The sequence below is a fragment of the Ursus americanus genome, chromosome 13, assembly GCF_024610735.1.
Source record: "Ursus americanus isolate L20-20 chromosome 13, mUrsAme1.1.p, whole genome shotgun sequence".
Lineage (NCBI taxonomy): Eukaryota > Metazoa > Chordata > Mammalia > Carnivora > Ursidae > Ursus > Ursus americanus.
In genome coordinates, this window is record NC_142139.1 from 41,901,327 (window position 1) to 41,926,845 (window position 25,519).

The 25,519-nt window shown below is 43.7% G+C and overlaps 2 protein-coding genes across 2 annotated transcripts; both read left to right on the forward strand.

Annotated features, from left to right (window-relative positions):
• Positions 1-10,755: 10,755 nt before the first annotated feature.
• On the forward strand, positions 10,756-12,073 carry LOC123793050 (toll-like receptor 2). Its single transcript, XM_045798613.2, has one exon. The coding sequence runs from the start codon at positions 11,206-11,208 to the stop codon at positions 11,803-11,805; it is 600 nt and encodes a 199-aa protein (XP_045654569.2). The 5' UTR covers positions 10,756-11,205; the 3' UTR covers positions 11,806-12,073.
• Positions 12,074-13,794: 1,721 nt separating this feature from the next.
• TLR2 (toll like receptor 2) lies at positions 13,795-24,415 on the forward strand. The gene is made up of 2 exons (XM_045798784.2): positions 13,795-13,998; positions 21,837-24,415. Exon 2 carries the CDS (start codon positions 21,853-21,855, stop codon positions 24,208-24,210), a length of 2,358 nt encoding a protein of 785 aa, XP_045654740.2. The 5' UTR covers positions 13,795-13,998; positions 21,837-21,852; the 3' UTR covers positions 24,211-24,415.
• Positions 24,416-25,519: the final 1,104 nt, after the last annotated feature.

The following is a 25,519-nucleotide window of genomic DNA, read 5'->3' on the forward strand; positions in this document are numbered from 1 at the left end:
ACCTTTTAACAACCCCTGAAAGAGGTAACATTCCCAAGAACCTGAGGCCCTGAAACACTGAGTGACACACTCGAGGCCACCCACCCAGTAAGAACCTCCCACCCACCCGTATTTCCCGTGGCTTCCCATTCTAATACTCTCGGTAAATAGATCCATTTGTGCAGCTCTTCACCCTTTGAGGGTATAGAAGTCTAGTAAAAGAATAAATTACTATTTCAGCTCTCTCCCTGGTGACCTGCAAATGGCAGATACTAAGTTCAGCCAATAGGAAGAGCATGGGCTGTGGAATTAGATGCTGGTGGTTCAAATCCTGACTATGCTTCTCTAATGTCTATGAGCCTCAAGCTGCCCACCTGCAAAATGGGATCATACTTCTTTCCTGGGGATGCTAAGAGACTTGTGCCTCATGGGTCATGTCGTTCAGGTCCAGGCTGTCCCTCCTGGAAATGCTTGCTCAATTTGTCTCTTCCCCATGACTGTGAGCTTCTTGGGGGCAGGGACCACGGCTTCTCTGCTGGTCCCCCTAGCAACTAGCACCATGCCTGAAGGAACGACATGCTGAATAAACATGTGTTGACTGGAAGAGTCCACCTGGCCCCTGGTAGGTGCTTGATAGGGTCCCCTTCCTACCTTCCCTTTGCAAACCCTGCTCTTCTGATGGCTGCAAGCCAGGCAAGGGACAATTTCCATCTTAAAGGAAGTCTGGGCTCTCCACAGTCACTTTCATTTCCTAAAACTGAAATTTCTGTGACACAGGTTATGCAAGAGCAAACAATGTAGCCGTTCACTGGACAGCCTGGAGCCGAGCAGAGTCACCCGTCCCTGTTCCTGGCATAGCTGGTGTGGGCCCAGTTGTGCAAGTTTCTGAGGTTTGAGACGGAACAACGCTTCCGGTGTTTCTGCGAGCCCCAGGGAAAACTCTCCTGGCAGGGCTGTCCCTCATTCTTGGAAAAGAGAGCAATGCCCCTTTCCTTCCCAAAGCCAAGTCCCATGACTCTCCCCTGTGAGAAGGAGTAATGGTAAGACACCTTGGGGCGCGCACACTAGGCCCGTAGCCCTCCCTTGACAAAGAGGCAAAATGCTTCCACAAATGCAGGTTTCATGAAGCGGGTTCCTCCCCACCTCCTTTGTCCCCTCCTCTTTCCTGGACTCGATTCGCTACTTTTGAGGGGATTCCCCTTCTTCCCAAATACTTTCCCTTTTCTGTTCCAGCTGAACCTGCCTGAGGCGACGCTCTGCACCTCTACTCATTCCAGCAACACCCTTACTTTCTGAGGAAACTGAGCTCATCCCATTGGCAAGAAGGAAACAATAATCACATCAAAGTCGGAAAGCCCAGTAATAATCGCGTTTCTTACTGTACGTGCCTTTTATCAAAGGGGCTTATTAACCCAAGGGAACACTGTTTACAGCACGGTTTCCATAGAGGATTGTTGGCCAGTCTGTCCTTTCCGGATCCCTCAGGAACAATTCTTGCTTGATACTGTCTGCCTTTCTGAGAGGAAAGTGATGGGGAGCGTTAGTGATTTTATATTCGATCTATACTGGATGAAGTGTCTGCTCACCTGCTGGGTTTTATGCCTCAGTGGGCCAGAGACTAGACAGCTTTAGGGGCTGATCATTTGAACCATAGTCGTTTATCTGATAATTTCCCTCACAATTCACTTCAGATCAGAAAACAACACTTTTTAGGAAAGAGTCGGTGGGGTGGGGGGGATCTACCCAGAAGTCCACACCCATTCACATTGTTTAATTTTCTCTTCAAATGATTATTCCTTGTCAACACAGCTTTGAAGCTGTGTGCAATTTCATCTCTAGAAGTTCCTCAGTCAACCGACCTACAACCTCCTTTCTCTTCACATTCCCCCATCCTTACCTACTTTTGCCTAATGTTTGTGCCCAGATATTGACAGATCGCTGTGTTTCTCCAGTTCATTTTCCATAAAACAAATACATGTATTCATTTGGCTCTACTGACCAAGCAACCATATCTCGCACTTACCCCGTGCATCCTTCCCCGGGGCCTTGCCTGACTGCCACGACTCTGTGACTCCATTACATTCACTTCACAGGGACCAGTCGGGGCTGAGATGGTGCAGTCAGTAAGGGGGCTCACGGTCTCTGCTGGTGACCACTGCACCACACTGCCTTCCTGGTCTGTCTTAGTGTTGTCCGAAATGTTTTTAAAATCACTCCGAAATGTTCTTTCTCGCAACAGGCCAGAGCTATGGCGGCCTAGCTTGCAGAAATCGCTCTGGACCATTGGCAGACGAACAGGTAAGGTAGGACTCGACCCCACTGTACCCACGCGTGCTCACGGCTGGCGAGGTGGTGTTCCTGCTGTTCCCTCCTTCGCTGGTGAAGCCTTCACAAAGCCCAACAGATTCGGGGGGGGGGGGGGTAGGGTTAGCAGCCCCTTGAATCAGGAAATCAAAGGTGGCTGGAAGCTGAAGTGACAGTGGGATATTCTTCTCCCCCTGGGACAGATGTTCTCATTCTTTGCATTCTGCTCTGTCAACAATCTGATTTGGCTGGCCAAACCTACAGACTAGATGGGACGAAATTCCCCTAGTTTCAATCTTAGGGCCTTTCCTAAAAAGAACAGCTAACACAAAGCATTTACCAGGTTCTGGGCTCTGGCTTCTGGATAAAAATCGTCCCCCTCCGCTCCCCGCCATTTAACACATGTGAAAACTGCTGGGTCATAAAGCTAACACGTGGAAGAGACACAGCACTGGCCCTCAACGGGCCCCTCCCCATAATCCCATCATGCTGTGGAGGTGGGGCGTGCCCGGGTGCGCGGAGCCCTGGAAATCAGTGGGTTCAGCTTCGGATGTGCCCCGCATGGACCACAGTTGGTGGCTGTCCCGAGTCACTCCAGAAGCTGATTTATGGCAGCGACTCAGAGTGAGTCCTTCAGAGCCGGCATCGCATATTTTTAGGAGCCTGTATATTTCTGGAGGAAAGGAAGTGAAAAGCTGCAATGATAATGATAAAAATAGCTAATAATTACTGATCTCTTTCTGTAGGCCAAGCATTCTGTTAGCGTATTGTATACATGACCTCACTTAAACAGGACAGAAAATCAACTGGGATTTCAGGGTCCCGTACTCAAGCCATCATTCAATTACCATTTAACTTTCTTCTTGGACATAAAAGAGTAAATGACATCATTTTAGGCATTTGTTCCGCTTACAATTCTCCCATGTGGCAATCATACTTGAATTGTGCAATACGTTTGGGCCACATTAGTATAAAGAAATGACATCATTTTAGGCATTTGTTCCGCTTACAATTCTCCCATGTGGCAATCATACATTAGTATAAAGAAATCTTGCAACAAAATGGGCACACACACATTCCATCAAAAATTCAGTTTTCTAGTATTTGAGTGTTTACTAACATTCTCATTGAACAAGTGTAGCAAGATTATGAAGCAGGCGAAACTGTCTATGGAGATCTAGTGAAATGCGTGGCATGTGGGCTTTGAAATCAGACAGATGGTGGTTCCAGTCCCAATTATGTGACTTGGCAAGTTCCTGAGCTCTTCTGAGCCTCCTTGAATTTAAAATGAAGGTAATACCCGCCTCGTAGACTTGTTATAGGATTAAATGAACACACACAAAACAATGAGCAGAGGTCTTTGGCCCAAGCTAGGGTCTCAACAGGAGTAATTACCTCCCATTTCTCCATCCCCACTTTGGATTCTACTTGTCAAATTTGACAGTGTTCCCCGACTTCTCCTTCTGCACCCCAATTTATAGGTCTTATTTCCTAATAATCTTGATTTGTTCATTTACTTATTCAAAAGTTTTTTTTTTTTAAATCAAATACCTATTATGTGCAAGTTACTGGGTAACCGTTGAGGACGCAGTGATGAACTAAATAAAAAAAAAATTCCTTTTCACATCCTGGTGAGAGAGTCAGACATTAATCACACAAGTGGGTAGGTAGTTAGAAAGGGAGATAAATGCTATGAAGGAAAGGAACAGGTATCTAGGGCTTTAGAGTAGGGGAGGTGAAGGTGAGTCGAGACCAGAAGAAGTGAGAGTGTCTGCGGCAGGTGCTGCTGGTGCTGGTGGAGGGGACAGTGATGGTGAAGAGTGTGTGGAAAGGACGGCATTCACAAGAGGATATGCGAAGGATGTGTGGGGGTGGAAACTCTGTGTGTCTGAAAACCTGAAAGACCAATGTGGCTGGCACACAGAGGATAAGGGGGAGGAGGGACAAGGACTAGAAGTTTAAGCAGAAGCCATTCCCAGACCCTGCTGGGCCGTGCGGTCCACCGGGATTAGGATCCTCATCCTAAGAACAATCCAGAAATCGCAGAAGAATTTTCAGTACGGGGGTAGTGTGAAATAGATTTTGCGCTGTAAAAAGATCATTCTAGATCTGTACTATGCAATAATGGTAGCTACCAGATACACATGGCTCTTGAACACTTGAAATGTTGTTGGTCTTCGCTGGGATTTATTGTAAATGTAAAAAGGATGCACCAGGTTTCATAGACTTAGTATGAAAACAGGAATGTATGTGTCTCATTTCTTTTAACATTTTGAATCCGTATTGAAATGATAATATTTTGGGTAAAATAAAATGTAATTAAAATCAATTTTACCTGTTTCTTGCTACCTTTTAAAGATGTAACTACTCAAGAATTAAGCGGACACGTGTAGCTTGCCTGTGTGGCTCCCATTCTGTTTTCAGTAAACTGAGCTGCTGTAGGCGCAGTGTGAACGAGGGGACACAGAGAAGGTGAAGCAGATCTGGAAGTTGTTTTTGCGTCTAGGCAAGAGGGGAAGGCAGCTGGAACTAGGATCATGGCGGTGGGCATAACAGGAGGCAGGTGGATTCGAGTGAAACCAGTAGGACTCAGTCCTGTAGCAGGTGTATCTGGATGAATGGTGGGTACCACATGTTGACATACAGACCGGCCCTGGCAAGAAATAATCATGAGCCTAGCTGTGGGTATTTTGAGTGGCCATGCTCTGAGACACGCAAGTAGACCAATGTCTCACGTAGGCTTGGATGAGAGGTCTGGGCAGGAGACTTAAATTTGAAAGGAACTGGCATGCGAATGGGCATGAATGAGGTTGCTTAGGGAGCAAGGAGCCACTGAAGAGTGACCTGGGACATAGACTTGGGATACAGGGTAGGAAAGGATAAGTTCGAGAAGGAGAGTTGAAGAGGAAAACTAGTGTGTGTGGTCCTGAAAACAAAGGGAGAGAATGTTTTAAGAAGGAAGGAGGGGTCAGCAATGCTAGCTGCTAGGACAGGTTGGGCGACACGAAGAATAAAAAATATTGGGAGTTAGCAACATGGTGGTCATTGATGACCTTGGCAAGCGCTGTTTGGGGTGATAGCAGCAGAGGCCGGGCTGCAGAGGAGTGCAGACTGGGCAAGAGGTGTGGAAACAGGGACAGTGAATATAAAGAGCTCTTTTCAGAATTTGGACTAGGAAGAGGGAGAGAGGGAGAGAGAGAGAGAGAAGCTCGAGGGAGATGAGTTTTTTGTTGTTTTTTAAATAACTGAAAGAGACTTGAGCAGGTGTAAATATTGGTAGGAATGGTCTGGTTGAGGTGGAGTGGCGGAAAGTACGAGAGGGAGAAGCGATGATAAGCAGTCCGTGGCTCCTGAGAACGCAGGGAGCGATAGTGTTCCATACTGGACTAGACTGGGGCGGGGGGCGACAACGCTGGGATGAGGACCCCCCCCACACTGTGGTAAGAGGGAGGAGAATGGGGGTTGATGGAGGTTCAGAAGCGGGAAGTTGGGGGATTTCTTCAGATGGCTTTAATGTGCTCTGTGAAGTAGGAAGTCAAGTCACCCCTGAGAGGACATGGGGGGGCGAAGATGGTCAATGGCGGGAGGGGCGGGCTGAGAGTGTCGCATGTGGTGGAGAGAGCAGGTGCCATGGAGAGAGAGTGGAATAAACACGCCTGCTGTCCTCTCAGAAAGCCGGCAGGAGGGCACTTTTAGGTGTGGGATTTAATGTTGTATAGGAGAAACCGAAACATGAGGAGAAGGACAGGCTCTAGAATCTCTGTTTGGCAGAGCAATCTGATTCGGGCTGGGAGGGCCTGAAGCTTTCTGTGTGGGAGTTTACATGTTATTGTGGTGAGGAAACACAAATTGTTCGTACCGAAGAATGGGGAAGCCTTGTGGAGACTGGGAAGGAGGTAAAGCCCTGATCGCCAACCCCGGGTTTGGCAACACCACACAAAGGTGTTAGGAAGATTGTGAACAAGGGGGGCTGTGCGCTCTCTCAGCGCCCCGAGGCCTCCCGCTGGCACCCGCACTCCCACCCTGGCAGCTGGCGAGAATGTTCTGACCATCCGGTGGCCACACCCAGATGGGTCGTTTTCCCTAAAATGAGGAAAGGAGCTCTTTCCTGGTGAACCAAAGGTTTTGGGGCCAAGTACGACTCTCCATGTGGTGCTGAGAGAATGGGGGCCCCGGGGGCTGCTGACCCTTCCGCCTGTGAACACCGGCTTGCAGCAAACGTTTGTCTCAGTCTGCGCTGAATGAGCAAGGAAGAGAAGGAAGGAGATGACCAGTGGGTTGGGGAAAGAGGAAGGAAATCCGTGGACTCTGAGCAAGACGCAGGAGGCCCGAGTTAGTCATCGAGAGCTTGGACGCCTGTAAGTAATGACCGAGTCCAGGGAGTGGCTGGGGTAGCGCAGAGGGGATCTTCTGGGGGGAGGAGAGGCTTCGGGAACAGTGGAGCCCCCTGGGCTGCTGGAAGATCTTGGGAAGAAGAATTCTATGGGCCGGTGCCAAAGCCTTCAGCTAATGGGAGGAAGGGACTAGGCGGTCAGCAGATGGGGACAGACATAGGAGGCCAGGGGTCAAATGGCATGCCGGGAGCCCAAAGCCCCAGAGAAACTGGTTTTCTTACAAAGGATTGGGGGAGTAACAGACGGTGATTCTCAGGGAATAGGGTTCCTGGGTCTGATGCTGCTCTTTGCAGAAAACCATGGAACGTCATGGAACGATAGATTTAATCCCATCAAAGGAACTGGGATTTAGCACGAATCATTCTAGTGACCTATGTGGGCTGGAACTGTTACATGGTAAATAACGTACACACGGTTGACCTTTACGAGTGACTGACAGCTCCGAGGAACCATAGCCGAAGGAAGGGCAGGAGGACACTGGCAGGGCACACCTGAGCAGACTGACCACGTGGCCAGGACTGTCTCAGGTGACAGGAGGTAATGGCGACAGGCAGCCGATGAGGAAGAGCAGCGGTTCGTGTGGGGAGGAAGGAAGGACTTGGCAAATTTTTTTTTAGTGACTCAAATTTAATTTGGTGAATGTTGGCTTTTTAAAATGTCCTCGAGAATTTTTGTCTGCAGAGATATTTCAGAAGTTTGCTTTGGCTTTAGGATTAACATCTAGATTACTACATTCACAAAGTTAAAAGCCCTGGCTTTCCCTACGGTTTTAGGTTTGACCAGCTATTTATAAATCCACCAAAATTTATAGATCACTTTAAAAGAGACTTTGGCTTATACTTGTCCTGTTTACAAATGTAGCTAATCTTTAAAACAGTTCGAGCTAATCTAAATAAATAAATAGTTCAAGCTAGATTTATAAATGTAATATACTTCATGTCCTCTTTAAATGTCTCCATTGTTTGACTTAACAAAACTTCCCTGAGTTTTTAAATAACTCTTATAAAACTAATATGCTTATAAATATGGTGAACTTTAAACTTTCTTAAATGTTTCCATATATAATATTTAATCTATGTTTCTACAAAAAATTTTAATTTAAAAATCACAAGTATAAATGAGGTATACATTTTATTTTTTATTGAGGTGTAATTGACATACAACATATTAGTTTCGGGTATACAACATAGCAATTCCACATTTGTATGCATTACAAAAGGGTCACACAATACCTCCAGTTGCCACGGAAAATCACCTTACGAAGTTACTATAATATTATTGACTATATTCCCCATGCTGTACATTATACCCTCATGGTTTATTTTTTTTATTGCTGGAAGTTTGTACTACTTAATCCATTTCAATCCTGCCTCCAATCCTCCCTCCCCTCTGGCAATTGCCAATCTGTTCTCTATATCTATGAGTTTGGATTTTGTTTTGTTTTGTTTGTTTGTTTGTTTTGCTTTTTGGATTCCACATATAAGTGAAACCATGCGGTATTTGTCTTTCTCTGCCCGACTTCTTTCACTTAGCATAATATCCTTAAGTTCCATCCATGTTGTCACAAATGGCAAGATTTCGTTCTTTTTTATGGCTGAGTAGTATGCCATTATATATATAGATACCACATCTTTATCGATTCACCCATTGTTGGGCACTTAGAAGATTTCCATGACTTGGCTACTGTAAATGATACTGCAATGAACATAGGGAGTATATATTTTTTTGAATTAGTGTTTTCATTTTCTTTGGACAGATACTCAGTAGTGGAATTGCTGAAACATATGGTATTTCAATTTTTGGTTTTTTGAGGAACCTCCATACTATTTGCAGCACCACAGTGACTGCACCAACTTACAATCCCACTGACAATGCACGAGGGCTCCCTTTCCTCCATATGCTCGCCAACATTTGTTATTTCTTGTCTTTTTGATAATAGTCGTCCTGACAAGTGTGAGGTGATATCTCATTGTAGTTTTGAACCACAGATATACTTGGTAACAGGACTGAACCTAAGAAGGCAGTGGTCACATAGCTCACATCCCTGGGATCGAGTCATATCATGACTTCACTTTTTCCATCCACATAGAAGTCAGCACCCCCCACCCAGCCTGCCACACAACGTGGTCAGATTTAGCAGTTATGATATATATATGATGTCAATATATTTTCCAAGGAGTTTCAAAGAAGTTGGAACTTGACAAAAATCCTACCTTCTTTTCATACCCTACCTGCCCATTGAGACCCTACAATCCTTACTGATAGCAAAGTAATACCAGTTGTTCACTCATCGTTTTCTTTAACTATATGTTTGGAAATCAAGCACTATATTTCTTCATTCCCATCTTTAAAAGAGGTCAGCTGTTGTGTGGCATGGTTAGGAACTCAGGGCAAGGAGCCACTGGTCAGACTTCTCTCCCTTGAAGTCCCACTGTGTGTCTGCAATGGCCACTTGAGGTGTTTCTACTCCATTTCTCCAGACCTAACTGATGTTCTGGAAAGGTATGTCAATTCACCACTCAACAACCAGTAGTCGATTAGTGCCTGCTTTCTTGTAGGGGCTGGAGATGCTTCACTGTAAAGGGAAGATAACATCCACGCCCTCATGAAATGGACATCCAGCTACATTCAGCGCACGTGTGTAAATTTGGAGTCTCCTTTTCTATTGCCTATTGGAATTCTTGCAATAGATTAAAATCATTTAGCTTGTCTTTGATAGTCTTGTGTGTTTGGCCCTATCCTATAACAACTTACCTCGTGTATTATCCTCATGGTTTGGTCCTTTGCTTCTGGGACGGCCCACCAAAGAACTTGGAGGGAAAGTCTCTTTCTCTCTTTCTTCTTCCATTTCCCAAATAGTTCCTGAAATATTTACAAACTCTCTACATTAAAGAAAAGACAGGACTTTTACGGACTTTCTGTTTTGAGTTAACTTAACATTGATTCTTCTAATCCTGAGATATATACCAAGAAGCCTGAAATCAATGTAGACGGGTCATTTGGGGCAACACATGAAACAGTCAATTTTATTTGAAGAGGTTTTTGTTAATCTATCTTCCCTCTCTCCTTCCCTCCCTCCCATCCCTCCTTTCTTCCAGAATGAACATTGAAATTATTCTGCCAAGAATATCTTATTTTCTGGGAATCATTACAGGATGATGAGTTTAGTCCTTGAATAGATTTTGTGGACGTTGGGTGGTGAATTGCTCTGAATAGGCATGGAGTGATATTAGGAAGATGGCAAGCTGAAAATGAGCATTACATAAGGGGTAAAACTATCTGAATACAATATTAAAAGGTTTTATGATATTATGTTTCTAAGTCATTTGGAGTTTCTGAGTTAAGAAACTTAATTTTCTTTCCATCAATAAATATCTTAGAGCTCTTTTGGTGGCGAAAGGAAAAGGGAGATGTTTTGATAAGTGAGTATATTTATTCTATGACTTGCTAGAGAAATTAGATGTTTTCTCTTCCTTCTCTCAAAGGGCTAGCAAAAAGCCAGCATCTCTGTTTTGAAGGCCTGATATGTCTATCCTTTGCTCTAGGAGAAAAAAAAAAAAGGATCCTTGGAAGTCAGTTACTGAGATAATTTATGTAGAATAAAGTTTATCAATCTAAAAATACAATTCGATGAGCATTGGCAAAACATGCAGTGTGTCACCACCACCACGATCGTGATGCAGAACATTTCGAGCATTCCCAAAGTTCTTGGATGTGTCTTTGCAGCCAGTCCCCTCCTGCCACCTGGCTCCCTGGCTTCTCCTGGATGACCTTTTGTCATAGTTCTGCTTTGTGCAGCATTTCATATAAATACACTCTCTAGCATCTCTTTGGGTCTGACTGCCTTCCCTCGGCCTCATGCTTCTGAGACCCACCCCTGTTTTTGCATGTATCAGTTCTTCCTTTCCATTGCTCACGGGTATTCTCTTGTATAGATAAGCAACAATTTTTTAAATCTGTTCACCAGTAGATAGATATTAGGATTGTTTCTAGCTTTGAATATAGTACGTGACTTCGTGTGGCCTTATGTTGTAATATTTAGAGAGTAAATACCTAGGAAGAGGATTGCTGGGTCACAAATTAAGTGTATGTTTAATTTTAAAAGACGCTGTCAAACTTTCCCAAAGTGGGTGTGCCATTTTGCATTCCCACCAGCAACGTATGAGAGTTTCATTTGTTGTACATCCTTACTAACACTTGGTATTGTCGGTCTTTAATTTTAGTCAGTTAATGAGTAAGTTCTAGGGATGTCATGTACAGCATGATGACTATAGTTAGTAAATACTGTATTGCATACTTGAAAGTTGCTAAGAGAGTAGATCTTGAAAGTTCTCATCATAAGAAAAAAATTATAACTATGTGAGGTGATGGATAGTAACTACATTTGGAGTAGTAATCATTTCATAATACATACTTTTATCAAATCATCATGCTATATAAACATTTAATACAATGATATAAGTGAATTATACCTCGATAAAACTGGGGAAAACACCACACTGAGATACCCCTACATGCTTAGATCCTGATGGACCTGTGTGACTCTCCATTCTACGTGCGCGGCCAGCGGGTTCGGGACACGCGTCTCCCCGTCTCCGAATGCCACCGGGCAGCTCTGCTGTCCGCCGTGTGCTCTGTCCTCTTCCTGCTGATTGTGCTCACGGGGGTCCTGTGCCACCGCTTCCACGGGCTGTGGTACCTGAAAATGATGTGGGCCTGGCTCCAGGCCAAGAGGAAGCCCAGGAAAGCCCCCGCCGGGGACATCTGCTATGATGCCTTTGTGTCCTACAGTGAGCGCGATTCCTACTGGGTGGAGAACCTGATGGTCCAGGAGCTGGAGCACTTCAACCCTCCCTTCAAGCTGTGTCTGCATAAGCGGGACTTTGTTCCCGGCAAATGGATCATTGACAACATCATCGACTCCATCGAGAAGAGCCACAAGACCATCTTTGTGCTGTCGGAAAACTTTGTGAAGAGCGAGTGGTGCAAGTATGAGCTGGACTTCTCCCATTTTCGCCTCTTTGATGAGAACAATGATGCCGCCATTCTCATTCTTCTGGAACCCATTGAGAAAAAGGCCATCCCCCAACAGGAAGTGTTTGAGTTGAAGAATAATTCTAGTTTTTAAAATGGAAATATTCGTACAGTGAAATATTCTTGGTTTTCAAAACTTCGTTCCATGTTGATTTAGAATTTTACTCTTTATTTCGCACAGGCAGTATTAACAACATTCCTCAGAAATCACAGATGTTAGTGAAATCTTTTCAGAATAGAAAAATTTAGAAGAATGGGCATTTGTGTTTACAAAGGCGTGTAAAATAATGCAGGGATTATATTAGATTTTCATTAAGTGATTTTTGACGGATGTATTTCTTATTATTTTATTTAACTATTTATAAGGCACTTTATAGGAAAAAGACACAGACTCTGAATTTTGATAACTTCATTTTAGAATTTCTAAATTTCAGTCAGATGGTCAAAAACATAAATGTCTACCATGAGTTATCCTTTCCCAAACAACTTTTCATACTCTGTGCTCATTTTCTAACCTTGAAAATAAGTTCTGTAGTGAGTTGTAGGAGGTCTTATGCCAAACAAAAAGCAGACTAAGGAGTCTTGGAGTCTAATCTGGGTTTGCACCTAGCTGTGAGCCATGAGACTTGAGACAAATTCTCCAGTCACTTGAGCTGAAGGTGTAATAATAACAGAACAATTTATTTCATGTGTTATTATCAGATTCAGATGAAAAGATATATTTGAAAGTGCTTTGAAAACATTTATGAATATTGTACATAGATGACACTGGTAATAACTTGTGGGTAAATAAATGATTTCTACCTGACTTTGCCAGAACATTCTAATTGGCTTTGGGATTACAAAGCCATAACATCAATCTAGGCAGCTCAACTAAAGACATGTAGAGAAAGAACAGAGCTTTTTAGATTCAGGGGAAAATACTAGAAAGAAGTTTTCTTAGGTACACAATTGAGAACTCATGAGGAAGAGAGGTGGGGATTTTGCAGTAAGAAGAAAGTCTTTTCAGGGAACCGCAGAGCCTGGATCATTAGGGATAGAGAGAAATATCCACATAGTCAGTAACCTGTATAGAAAACCGGACTCCACCCTCTCAAGTTCACATTCATGCCCATTAAGTTTGCCTGATATTGGAAACTTTCATGAGGATTAGGGATGTGGGACAGGGCAAGAGAAAGAACCCTGGATTTAGGGTACCATTCTCATTTCAAATCTCAGTCCGGCCACAATTTGCATGGCATTTCCTCCTGTGTGAAAGAGAAGCAAAAATTCTTTCTCAGCCTTAATTTGTGAAGATCAAATTAATTATGAATATAAAATGTACTGTATGGATATTATTAAGGCAGCTTAATTTTTAAAAGGTAGTTTGTTTCCTTTATAAACATTCTTCACTAGTTTCTGTGGCAATGAAAAAAGCCAATCTAAGACTGTTTTTGGAATTACTTTGAGAGGCAGGGATGGAACGGAGCAAGGTTAGGATTTGGATTCAAAATCTTAGAGATAAGCGGGAGCCGCCCAGCTTTCATGGTCAGAGTAGGGGTGCCACATCGGTGCTCCAGTCCCCGAACCACCAGGGACTGCCCCAGGATTGGACAAAAATGTCCTTACCTGCTCCTCAGGCAAGCTTCTGCTCCGTTGGTCTGGATAGTGACTGGTAAGCTATTTTAATATAGGAGAGCATAGCCATGCTGGTGGGAGCGGACCCTGGAGACAGCCCGCCCGTGATTAAGTCTTGAAGCGGGGCGGGGTGAGAAGTGTGAATCCGAGCTCCCGAGGATGGAGAGGAACGGAGAAGGGGAATTTGAAGACCGCGTTTCGGTGTACGTGAGGCTTTGAATGCCAGACCTTCAAGAAAATACCGGTTGGGTAACTGGCCTCTGATTGTGAAATCTTCCTCTGTGCTTCGGGAATCTACCCATGGGGGCCGCTTGCAATCTCGGTTCTCTTTTCTCGGCTCCTGACCTCCAGCAGCCCCAGCGCCCTCCTCGGACCCGGGCGGCCTGCAGCCGGCCGCCACCTCCGTCAAGGTCACCTGACGCAGCCCGGGGCCAAGGCGGCGGCGGCGGCGGCGGCGGCGCCGCGGGGCCACAGCGGCCGGCGTGCGCCCCGAGCTCGGACCTCGCCTCCCCTGCGCGGCGGCGCGCTCAGCAGACGGGCGGTCCCCGCAGCCGGCGAGGAGGGACATCCGCTCCGCGCACTTTTCCTTTCGCTGCCAGCCTCGGACGGGCGCGTCGCGTCCGGAGGCGGCGAGGAGGCGCGGCCCGACGGCGGCTCGGTCATCTCCCAGGTACGTCGGGCCGTTCTCGCCGCCGCGCCCCAAGGCTTCCCCCGTTCCCCCCGCAGCCGTCCGCCAGGGATCCCCGCTTCCCTCTCGCCTGCGCGCGGGGCCCGAGGCTGGCAGGCGCGGGGGGGGGGGGGCATGAGGCCCCGACGCTCTCGCGGCCCCGGGTCTGCGCGCCACCCTTCTCTCCGGGCGGGGGCGACGACGGTCGGGTAAGGGCTTTCAGGTGGCAGGCGTGCGTCCCGCTGGGGGTGTGTCGGCACTTCTTGGTTACCGCGGGACCAAACACCGCAAGCTGGATATCCGTCGCTGTGACAAGTGGGAAAGGGTCGGGACTCGGGGTCCGCCCAGGACCCTCGCACCCTAACCCCAAGCGCGGCCTCTGCGCGGGGCTGAGCTTCACGCCCCCTGCGTGTTCCTCCATCCTTAAAATACCTGAGTTATGTCTCTGATGAGAAAAATAACTTAGAGCATTTAAGCTTAGGTGAGTTCTTTAAATAAGAATGCCCTGAAGTTCCCCTTCTAACTTCTCAGGCTTCTATAAATGAGAACTTGCGTTTAGAACTTGGATGCAAGCCAGAATAGTGTTTTTTACTGTTTTTTGGGGGCGGGGGGAATTGATTGATCAGGTGTAAACAGCTCAGCTGGCTGAGATGACGCTAATCTTGCAGAAGGTCTTGTCTGCACTGTAACTAGCTCAGATCTTTACCAAAAAGTAACTGGTAGACAGGGTGGCCTGACTTGAAAGCAGAGACCAAAAAAAGGAAATGGGGCCTGACTTGAAAGCAGAGACCAAAAAATGTAATGGCAAACATCCTACTTGAAAATGACTTATTCACCGGTATTTTAAGTTTCTTCCTGTTCTAAGCAGAGAATATTTGCATCTTTAAACTTCTTACAATGCACTCATTTTATGAAAATTGCTAAAGTTTACAGCATGTTTTGTCAGTTTTTAAGCTATCAGTTAATTTTTTGCATTGTTTAAGAATTTGGCTTGGTTGGTTAAATATCTTATTTTGATTTTCATGATTGAGGATGATTTATGGTTAAACGGAATTGTGGGTGTGACCTTCTTATAAAGCTCTCCTAATAAATGTAAGTTGTATTTACTCTTTATAAATAAGAGGCTTGCTTTTCAAAATTATATTTTCTCCCACAATAGCATTTAAAATTTATATTACTTTTCCCTCATACCAAAAAGCCATGCCTGAGTCTTTGAATGCTGTCTTCTTTCTTACCAATTATTAAATTTAAAAAAATGCAGTTGTTGCTTATTGCTGCCTACTCTTACCAGGTTTATTTTCCAAATTGCAGAAGAACTTATGTTTTGGGGTACTTCTTTCAATGATGGACTATGGATAAAAATTCTTTTTTTGCTTTTGAGTGTCTGAAAATGTCTATCTCACCTTTACTCTCGAACAATCATTTAAATGGGTCTTGACGTCTAGACTGGCAGGTGTGTCTTCCCTGCCCTTTGAGAATTTCATTACATTGTTTTCAGGCGAGTTGAGGAATTTTTATTCTTTTTTTGCTGGGGATTCAATATGTATTTATAATTTGGCAACTAATTTTTTTTTCCAATTCGAAAAAATTTTTATTCTGTCTTTTAGTATTTGGATCCACACCAGCATAAAGGCAGGCCTGGAGTTCTGATTTCTTACAGGAGATTTCTAGTAGGCTGGCTTTCAGCTCCGGCCAGATGGCAGAGATTTTTTAGATCCCTGTTCACATTAGGGGTGGCCTTTTCCCTCCTGTGGCTTCATGGAGAGCACACATTCGGGTCACAACCATGCATTGGGCCCTGCGTCTCTTCTCTACTCTGGCTTCACCCAACCATTACAGCCGTAGCCCTGATGCGGGTATCTGGTCGTGGTTTCACTGGGGGTCACGGGACTTCAACTTCCTCTCAGTTCTGGATCAGCAGATGTGCACAGCCAAAGTTGCGTCTCATGCCAGGCTTACTTGTCAGACTGCCATCTTTTCCTGGGTCTTGGGCCAGTAATGCCTTACCGCTCTACCAATTTTCTAAATTCTTTAAGCAGATGATTTTATGCTTTGTCCAGACCCACAACCCTCATTAGATAGGATTCCACTCAGTCTAACTGTAGCCACTGCTCTTCCCTTTTTTTAGTGTCTTACTCCGCGGAGCTCTCTGCCCCACTCTGTAATGTAGAGGGGAAGTGGGAGGAGAGAGATGTGACTCTCATCTTCAGTGTCAAGTTGTTAGTGGTAGTTTTGGCATCACCAATAATTACCATTTGTTGAAAAGTCACTGTGTAATAGGTTCCATATAATATTTGTATGAAATAGCCCAAGATCCCTGCTTTTACGAATTTTATAGTTTAAAGACAAAAGGCTAGGAAAAAATTTAAAAAATACATGTATTTGACCTTTAAATCTTAGCTGAAAAGGGGTTTAGATTTCTTGAGATGGGTGCTGTTTATTACAAAAGGGAAATGACAAGTAAATTTTGGTTGCCCAGTACAGTCATACTAAGATGATTTTTTTCAATAACTGATTCAGCAGAAAGACAATGGGCTACTATAGTACCAAATAGTAATCTCATCTCATCTACCCCTGTCAGTTTTAGAGGTGGGGACAATACTGGATCTATAGTCTTCATGGGTTAGTTTCCATTGCCTGCTGTTTCTGCTCTTTTCATACTCATTATCTTGCTTCCTGTGGTACCTGGTTGTTTTTTATGGTGTACTGGACATTCATTTCGAAAAACTGTCTGTAGGAAGACGTTTGAGGCCTCGGATAATATTATTCTCGCCTAGAGAAAATTTCCCTTTGCTTCTGCAGGTACCTATGAGCACTAGCATTCCAGAAATCGTCTTAATCCATTTGCAGAGACTGAGATTGTCTGAGCCATCCAGATAAATCAGAGCTGTGCTACAATCTCCCTAGGGGCTCGGTTTCCCCTGGGTCAGCTTTACCTTTCCATCCATGATTGCCTCGGACCTTAACCTTAAACTCCCTGTGCTTCAAGGCTGTCAGAGTGTCGCGCAGCCTATCAGACGGGGCTTACTGTGTTCAAGGTGATGAAGAACGAGACTGAAAATTTTGGCAGAGTACTGGAAACTATAAAAAATGACATAGTTCTTTTGGGGAAAAGAACCAAAGAACCATCTGTTTAACTGTCAGTTGAAGTAGATGAAATAGATGAAAAATGGCAATAACCGCAAAATTTAAAAGCCGGGGATGGATCTAACAGTACAATAAACACAGCTGAAGAGAGAAGAATAAACTAGAAAGTAGATCAGAAGAAAATATTGAGACTGAGACTTGAAGAGGCAAAATATGGCAAGAATGGAAGAGAAAGAAGGCCTGGAAAATAGAGCTAAACTCATGCATAGATGAAAATGTCTGACCTTAAATGAATATATTAGAAATGAAGAATGGCAGAAGATTAATGAGCAAGCATCTACCTTAAGAAATTAGAATAAGAACAATGAAATAAGTCTAGAGGAAGCAGAAGGAAGAATAGAAATTAGTGAAATAGAAAAGAAATAGAGGATCTATGAAATGAGAAGCTGGTTTTTGAAAATGCTAGTAAAAAATGATAAACCACTCACAGTCCAAGACAATCAAAAAAGGCACAAAGAACTCCATCTAAGGAATAAGACAGGACATTAAAATAGAAGGAGGATGTTCTAAGTAACTGTGTCAATAAATTTGAAAATTTAAAAGAAAACGATAAATCCCTTGAAAAACACAATTTACCAAAAGCTGACAGATGAAGAAAAAGAAAACCTGAATAGTTCCATAGCTGTTAAGTATATTTAATGTATTTTACAAAATCAAGATAAATGTATAGATAATAGATAATAACAACAAAACCTACAGGCTCCGAAGGTGGCATTGGTGAATTCTACCCAAGGAAAGGAAAGGAAATGTATAGGGCTATTTTACTCTGAATATAGATGCAAAAATTCTAAAGAAAATATTAGTAAATAAATATATCCAGTAAAATATAAAAATAATAATATATCCAGACTAACTTGGGTTTATTCTAAAACTGCAACATTGTCTCAACACTAAATTGATTAATGTAATTGCCAGTATTAGCAGGGTGAAGGAGGAAATTCATGTTATCATCTCAATAGATACAGGAAGACAAAAAAGAATCTGATAAAATGCAACGTTCAGTAATCAAGAAAACAAAATAAAAGTATGCAGATTGGAAAAAAGAAAAAAGCCCATTACTTCTGGCTGATATGACTGTGTACATAGAAAATAAAAATAATCTACAAACTGTGGAATTACTAAATCAATTTAACAAGGTTGCTTAAAGGATGGTAAACACATAAAATTTAATTGATATATATATATATATATGTATATATATATATACTCATATACTACACAGAAGTACATAATATTTTCAAAGCTTTGAAAATATCAAATACCTAGGAATAAATCTCATAAAATACACTCAAGACCTCTATGCAGAAAACCATGAGATATTTTTGTGATAAAGAAAACCCAAATAAATGGAAAAATGTATCCTGCTCCTATATTGGAAGATTAAGTGTTGTAATGATGTCAGTAATTCTCAGGTTGATCTACAGATTCATGGTATTGCCAATTAAAGGAACAAGTTTTGTTTTTGAAACTGATAAGCTGGGACGCCTGGGTGGCTCAGCTGGTTAAGTGACGCGATTTTGGCTCAGGTCGTGATCTCACAGTCCTGAGATCGAGTGCCCCAGGTTGGTCTCCACGCTCAGCTTGAGTCTGCTTGAGATTCTCTCTCTCCCTCTGCCTCTGCCCCTTCCCTCGCTCGCGCTTTCTCTCTTAAAATAAATAAATAAAATCTTAAGGAAAAAAAGCTGATTCTGCAATTTATAAGAATATGCAAAGGGCCAAGATGAACCAGGTCTCACTTGAAGAAGAGCAACAAGCAGGTACGACTTACCCTCAGAATATTAAGATATGTTATATGTTTAATACAGTGTTACTAGTGCAAGGATAAGACAAATAGACACTGGATCAGAATTGAGAGCACTGAAACACCCTCACCCGTATGAGGACACGTGGCTATGGGCAAAGGTAAATATTGCTAATAGTTTTCCCAAAATGATCTTTTTAAAAATGGTACTGGGTCAATTAAATATCCATATTGGAAATAAAATGAATCCTGCCTGCTCCCTCAAATATGAATCCCTGAGAATGAAACGCAAAGCAATAAAGATTTTAGAGAATAATAAAGAGGGGCACCTGGGTGACTCAGTCAGTTGAATGTCTGCCTTTGGCTCGGGTCATGATCCTGGGGTCCTGAGATCGAGCCCCGCATTGGGCTCCTTGCTCAGAGGAGAATCTGCTTCTCCCTCTGCTTCTGTCCCTCCCCTGTCCCCTGCTCTTGCCCTCTCTTCTCAAATAAAAGAAAGAAAGAAAGAAAAGAAAAAAGAATAAAGAGATTATCTTTATGATAATATAAGAAAGATTTTTTAAACAGACCACAAAAATCACTACTAAGAAACAAAACAGAAAACGTAAGAACATCTGTTCATCACAAGATTCCGCATAGAAAGTGACAAGGAAGGGCACAGAGTGGGAGAAGAGAGAGCCATGCCTTGTTTCATGGCGCGAGGCAGCTACTGCTTTTTTACAAGTTGAAGGCATGTTGCAGTCCTGCACCCACCAAGTCTGTTGCTGTCGTGCTGCCAACAGCACTTGCTCATTTTGTGTCTCTGTGTCACACTTGGGTAATTCTGGAAATATTTCAAACTTCTCCGTGATTATTATATTCTTTATGATGATCCGTGATCAGTGATGATGACTCACCGACAGCTGGGATGACGGTTAGCCTCCGCTAGCAATAAATCATGTTGGAATGAAGGTATACGCTTTTTTTTTTTAAACATTGCACATTTAGCAGCCTACTGTGTAGTAGAAACATAGCTTGTGTGTGCGCTGGAAAAGTAGAAAAATCATTTGACTCGCTGTATTGCGATAGTCATTTCGTTGTGAAACTGGACCCACTGTACCTTTAAGGAAAGCCTGTATTTGTAACACATGTATCTTCTATTTTGAGAGTATATATCTTTATAGCTACACATTGTTAAAGTAATGATTAAATACATATAATGTAATATTTATAATAACTATTATAATAGTGACGACCCAGTAGAAAACAGTAGGCCAAACACTGAAGCAGTACACCTTACAAAGGAGGATTCCAGATGATCATATGAGGCATGATCATATGCGAAAATGTTCAGACTCATTGTTAGTCCAGGAAATGAACTTCAGATTACAGTGAGATGACACGACCTCCCTACCGGAACCGCTGAAATGAAGACGACTGGCCGTGCCCCATGGAGGCCAGCTCGAGAGCGGTTGCACTCTCACCCAGTGCTGGTGGGAATGCCAGCTGCGGTGTAGCCATACTATGAAACACGCGACCGATTGGGAAAGAATCAGAAATGTCTCTCTATGTGGATGTAGGAAGATGTCAAGCGACATTGTTAGGTGCGAAGTGACCGTCCAAAAGAACCATGCGTGGTATGGCCCCATTTAGCTGAAAGAGACAGGAGGCAATGCAAAGCATTGGGGCGGCCATAAAAAATCGGGCAGCAACAGCTAGTAAATTTCCAAACCAAGTATGTATTAACATTATGTATCTTTTAATTCTCTGTGCCTATAAATCATATAGCCTAGGCCTTGATATTCTCTCAGTCTGTGAATGTGGGAAATTAGTTTAACCCATAAAAAGTGTTCTTGGGGTTACATTTCTAAAATATTTTGTACAGTTTATGTAGTGAACAAATACAAAGAAGGACAGGCACAAAGAATGAGAGAGCTGAATTGAGCCAAAGAGGGACACAGGGCGCAGAAGGCGGGCAGAGAGAAAGTGCTGGATTCAGGGTTGTAAGGAATCTCGCAGTGGTGGAGAGTGTTATTTCCCCTGCATTCTCCAAACAGCCCATGCAGACTGGGCACCGCTTCTGCACTTCTCTGCAGGAAGAGAAAGTTGTGGTGGTCTGATTGTCCCTCAGCCCAGCAAACCACCTTGCTCTGCCTGGCGTTTCCAGCATCCCTCCTGCCTGCCAGTAGTAAGTGCCAGACAAGCGTGAGGAGCACGGGACATTTGTCTTTTGGTGAAAGAGTGTGCTACCCCTGGAGCTGCGTTCAGTGAGTACTTGTCCACTGAGGGCCGTGGCTGGGCTCTGTGAGATCTCTAATTCATACGGGGCATCGAGGCAGGGAAGAGGCATGTTTAGGTACAAGAAGGTTTGAAATGCAGGAGTAGGCGATGGTAAATCCATATGGTTAAGCCTAGCTCATTTCTTCTTCTTTTTTTTAAAGATGTATTTATTTTAGAGAGAGAGAGAGAATATGAACAGAAGTGGGGGGGCGGGGGTGAGGGGGTGAGGAGGACAGAGGGAGAGGGAGAGAAGCTCAGCAGGGAGTCTGATGCAGGGCTTGATCTCAAGACCCTGAGATCGTGACCCGAGCCAAAGCCAAAAGTTGGATGCTTAACTGAGCCACCCAAGCCTAGCTCATTTCTTAACCTGCTTGCTTATTCGTTCCTCCATTCATTCATTTACTTATTCTTTCAGCTCATGCTCAGTGAGTCCTGCTCTGTACTGCCAGATGGCATTGGGATTTTAAGCCATGGTACAGTGGCAGATTCTCTGTGTTAGTATTGCTGGGTGTGTCAGGGAATTCAGTTGTTACCCCCATTCATACATTCCATTGGCCTCTCTGTTATTTCCTGGTGGCTCTGTGTGTGTAGGGGGGTGTGGGGGGGTATTATGCCTTTCAAAACATTTCTCAGGAACTGGAATCATGATAAACTGTCAAACACAATTGCTCATTTGAACCTCTTTTATTTGTAGGTTGGACCACTGGACAATGTCACGTGTTTTGTGGACAGTATGGGTGTTGGGGGCTGTAACCAACCTCTCCAAAGAAGAGGCCTCTGATCAGGCTGCTTCTCTGTCCTGTGACCCCACTGGTGTCTGCGATGGCCGCTCCAGATCTTTAAACTCCATGCCCTCAGGGCTCACGGCAGCTGTGAGGAGCCTTGACCTCTACAACAACGAGATCACCTACCTTGGCAACGGTGACCTGCGGGGCTGTGTGAACCTCGAGGCTTTGAACCTGGGGTCTAATGGAATTAACACAATAGAGGAAGATTCTTTTTTTTCCCTGCGGCGTCTTGAACATTTGGACTTATCCTATAATCTCTTATCTAACTTATCATCCTCCTGGTTCAGGCCCCTTTCTTCCCTGAAGTTCTTAAACTTACTGGGAAATCTTTACAAATCACTCGGGGAAACACCTCTTTTTTCTCAGCTCATGAATTTGCGAATTCTGAAAGTAGGAAATATTTACAGCTTCACTGAGCTTCAGGAAAAGGATTTTGCTGGGCTCACTTTTCTCGAGGAACTTGAGATTGATGCTTCCAATCTCCAGAGGTATGAGCCAAAGACTTTGAAGTCAATTCAGAACATCAGTCACCTGGCTCTTCGTATGAAGCAGCCTGTTTTCCTGCTGGAGATTTTTGCAGATCTTTCAAGTTCCTTGAAACATTTAGAACTGAGAGATACTCATTTGAACACTTTCCGTTTTTCAAAAGCATCCATCAGTGAAACAAATACGTTGATTACAAAGTGGACGTTTAGAAAAGTGAAAATCACCGATGGAAGTTTTAGCGAAGTTGTGAAACTGCTGAATTATGTTTCTGGAGTGTTAGAAGTCGAGTTTGAGGACTGTACCCTGGATGGGCTGGGTGATTTTAACATAGCCGATATGGACAAAATTAAAAATATAGGTGGGATAGAGACATTAACAGTACGGAGGTTGTATATTCCATACTTTTACTCATTTTATGATATGAGTAGTATCTATTCACTTACGGAAGACGTTAAACGAGTCACAGTAGAAAGCAGTAAGGTTTTCCTGGTTCCTTGCTCACTTTCACAACATTTAAAATCACTAGAATATTTGGATCTCAGTGACAATTTAATGGTTGAAGAATACTTGGGAAACTCAGCCTGTGAGCACGCCTGGCCCCTCCTGCAAACCTTAACTTTAAGGCAAAACCGTTTGAAATCATTAGAAAAAACCGGAGAAACGTTGCTTACTCTGAAAAACCTGATGAACCTTGATATTAGTAAGAATAATTTTGTTTCTATGCCTGAAACTTGTCAGTGGCCAGAGAAGTTGAAATACTTGAACTTATCCAACACGAGAATAAATAGTGTAACCCGTTGCATCCCCTGGACACTGGAAATTTTAGATATTAGCAATAACGTTCTCGAGTCATTTTCCCTGGTTTTGCCACAACTCAAAGAACTTTACATTTCCAGAAATAAGTTGAAGACTCTACCGGATGCCTCCTTCTTACCCATGTTACGAGTCATGAGAATTAGCAGAAATACAATAAGTACTTTCTCTAAGGCGCAGCTGGATTCTTTTCACACACTGAAGGCCTTGGAAGCCGGCGGTAACAATTTCCTTTGCTCTTGTGAATTCCTGTCTTTCACTCAAGGGCAGCAAGCGCTGGCCCAGATCCTGACCGACTGGCCAGAGAACTACCTGTGTGACTCTCCATTCTACGTGCGCGGCCAGCGGGTTCGGGACACGCGTCTCCCGGTCTCTGAATGCCACCGGGCAGCTCTGGTGTCCGCCGTGTGCTCTGTCCTCTTCCTGCTGATTGTGCTCACGGGGGTCCTGTGCCACCGCTTCCACGGGCTGTGGTACCTGAAAATGATGTGGGCCTGGCTCCAGGCCAAGAGGAAGCCCAGGAAAGCCCCCGCCGGGGACGTCTGCTATGATGCCTTTGTGTCCTACAGTGAGCGCGATTCCTACTGGGTGGAGAACCTGATGGTCCAGGAGCTGGAGCACTTCAACCCTCCCTTCAAGCTGTGTCTGCATAAGCGGGACTTTGTTCCCGGCAAATGGATCATTGACAACATCATCGACTCCATCGAGAAGAGCCACAAGACCATCTTTGTGCTGTCGGAAAACTTTGTGAAGAGTGAGTGGTGCAAGTATGAGCTGGACTTCTCCCATTTTCGCCTCTTTGATGAGAACAATGATGCCGCCATTCTCATTCTTCTGGAACCCATTGAGAAAAAGGCAATTCCCCAGCGTTTCTGTAAGCTGAGGAAGATAATGAACACCAAGACCTACCTGGAGTGGCCCACCGATGAAACTCAGCAGGAAGGGTTTTGGTTAAATTTGAGAACAGCAATAAGGTCCTAGATTCCTACATTAAAGGCCAGTCTGGGTCTGTGGTGGTCTTTGTGTCACTAGTGGTAGCTAAGTCCATTCTGACAGTTATATGTAAACGACACGAACGTACTGTTGTTTGCAGACTTGCTTACTAAAACCACTAAAGCTGTTCCTATTTTGTTTAGTTTTATAAAAACTACCAGGTTGAAAATAAAAGCTTCTTGGTTTTTCTTTATCCTGTGAAATAGTCATGATCTCGGTCCATTACCGACATCAGAATATCTGTAGCAACTGGCTTAGTTCACTAGGAAACAGCACAAATGAACAGATCTCATATGAATGTGTTGGTCAGTTTCCTGCAAGGACACTCCTCCGTGTCTGTAGACGGCATTCTCTACCGCACTTAGCTGTCTCCTCTGTGTGTGACTGCTCTTGAGAACAACAAGGGAAAAGGTTGGCGAACTCAGCCAAACTTGTTGCTATTCCTAGAAAAAAAAGTGCCTGGAGTCCCCATTTAACTTCATAGGATGCAAAATACCTAGACGGTGTTTTCACATGACCCGAGTCTGTCTTTCTGGGTGTTGGATGGGTTTCTCCGGTCACAGTTGCTTGAGAGAGGATATAGAACACCATATCCGGTAAATTATATCTTTCCATGAAAATGAAACTAATGAAGTACAGCGGACCCTTGAACAATGCAGGAGTTAGGGACAGTGATGTACCCTCTTCCCGCTGTGCACTCGGAAATCTGTGGATGTAACTTTGACTTCCCCAAACCTTAACTACTGGTAGTTTACGGTCGACCAGAAGCCAAGCAGATAACAAAGAGCCAATTAACACACATTTTCTATATGTATGATATACGATATTCTTACAATAAAGTCAGCTAGAGAAAAGAAAATGTTATTAAGAAAATCATAAATCTGCGCGTAAATGGGCCCACTCAGTTCAAATCAGTGCTGTTCAAGGGTCAAGTGTAAATATAATACCCACTTTAGAGGACTTCCAAAGAAGCTCCCACATCCCTGACTCTGATCTTCCGTCAGCCTTTAATGCTGTGTGAAGTTCTGATGAGTTTCTAGGTACCCCATCTTCTAATACATTTCCCTGCGGCATCTTGCTTTTTTCTTTCTTCTGAAAGTCTTATTTCTGATTCTAAAAAGGCTCTCCCCCCCCGAACATTTACAAAAGCACATGTGAGCTACATAGATTTTTAACAAGTATATACCTAGTGATTCCTTAAAATGACCCCCAAAAATAGTTGATACGCACTAATTTAAAGATAGATACTACTTCCACATGTTAATTTCTTTTAGAGATTTTATTATTTCTGAGAGAG

Bases quoted from the DNA above. Each gene is read 5' to 3' on its own strand.
- LOC123793050 (XM_045798613.2), top strand. From the start codon at position 11,206: ATGGACCTGTGTGACTCTCCATTCTACGTGCGCGGCCAGCGGGTTCGG.
- TLR2 (XM_045798784.2), top strand. From the start codon at position 21,853: ATGTCACGTGTTTTGTGGACAGTATGGGTGTTGGGGGCTGTAACCAAC.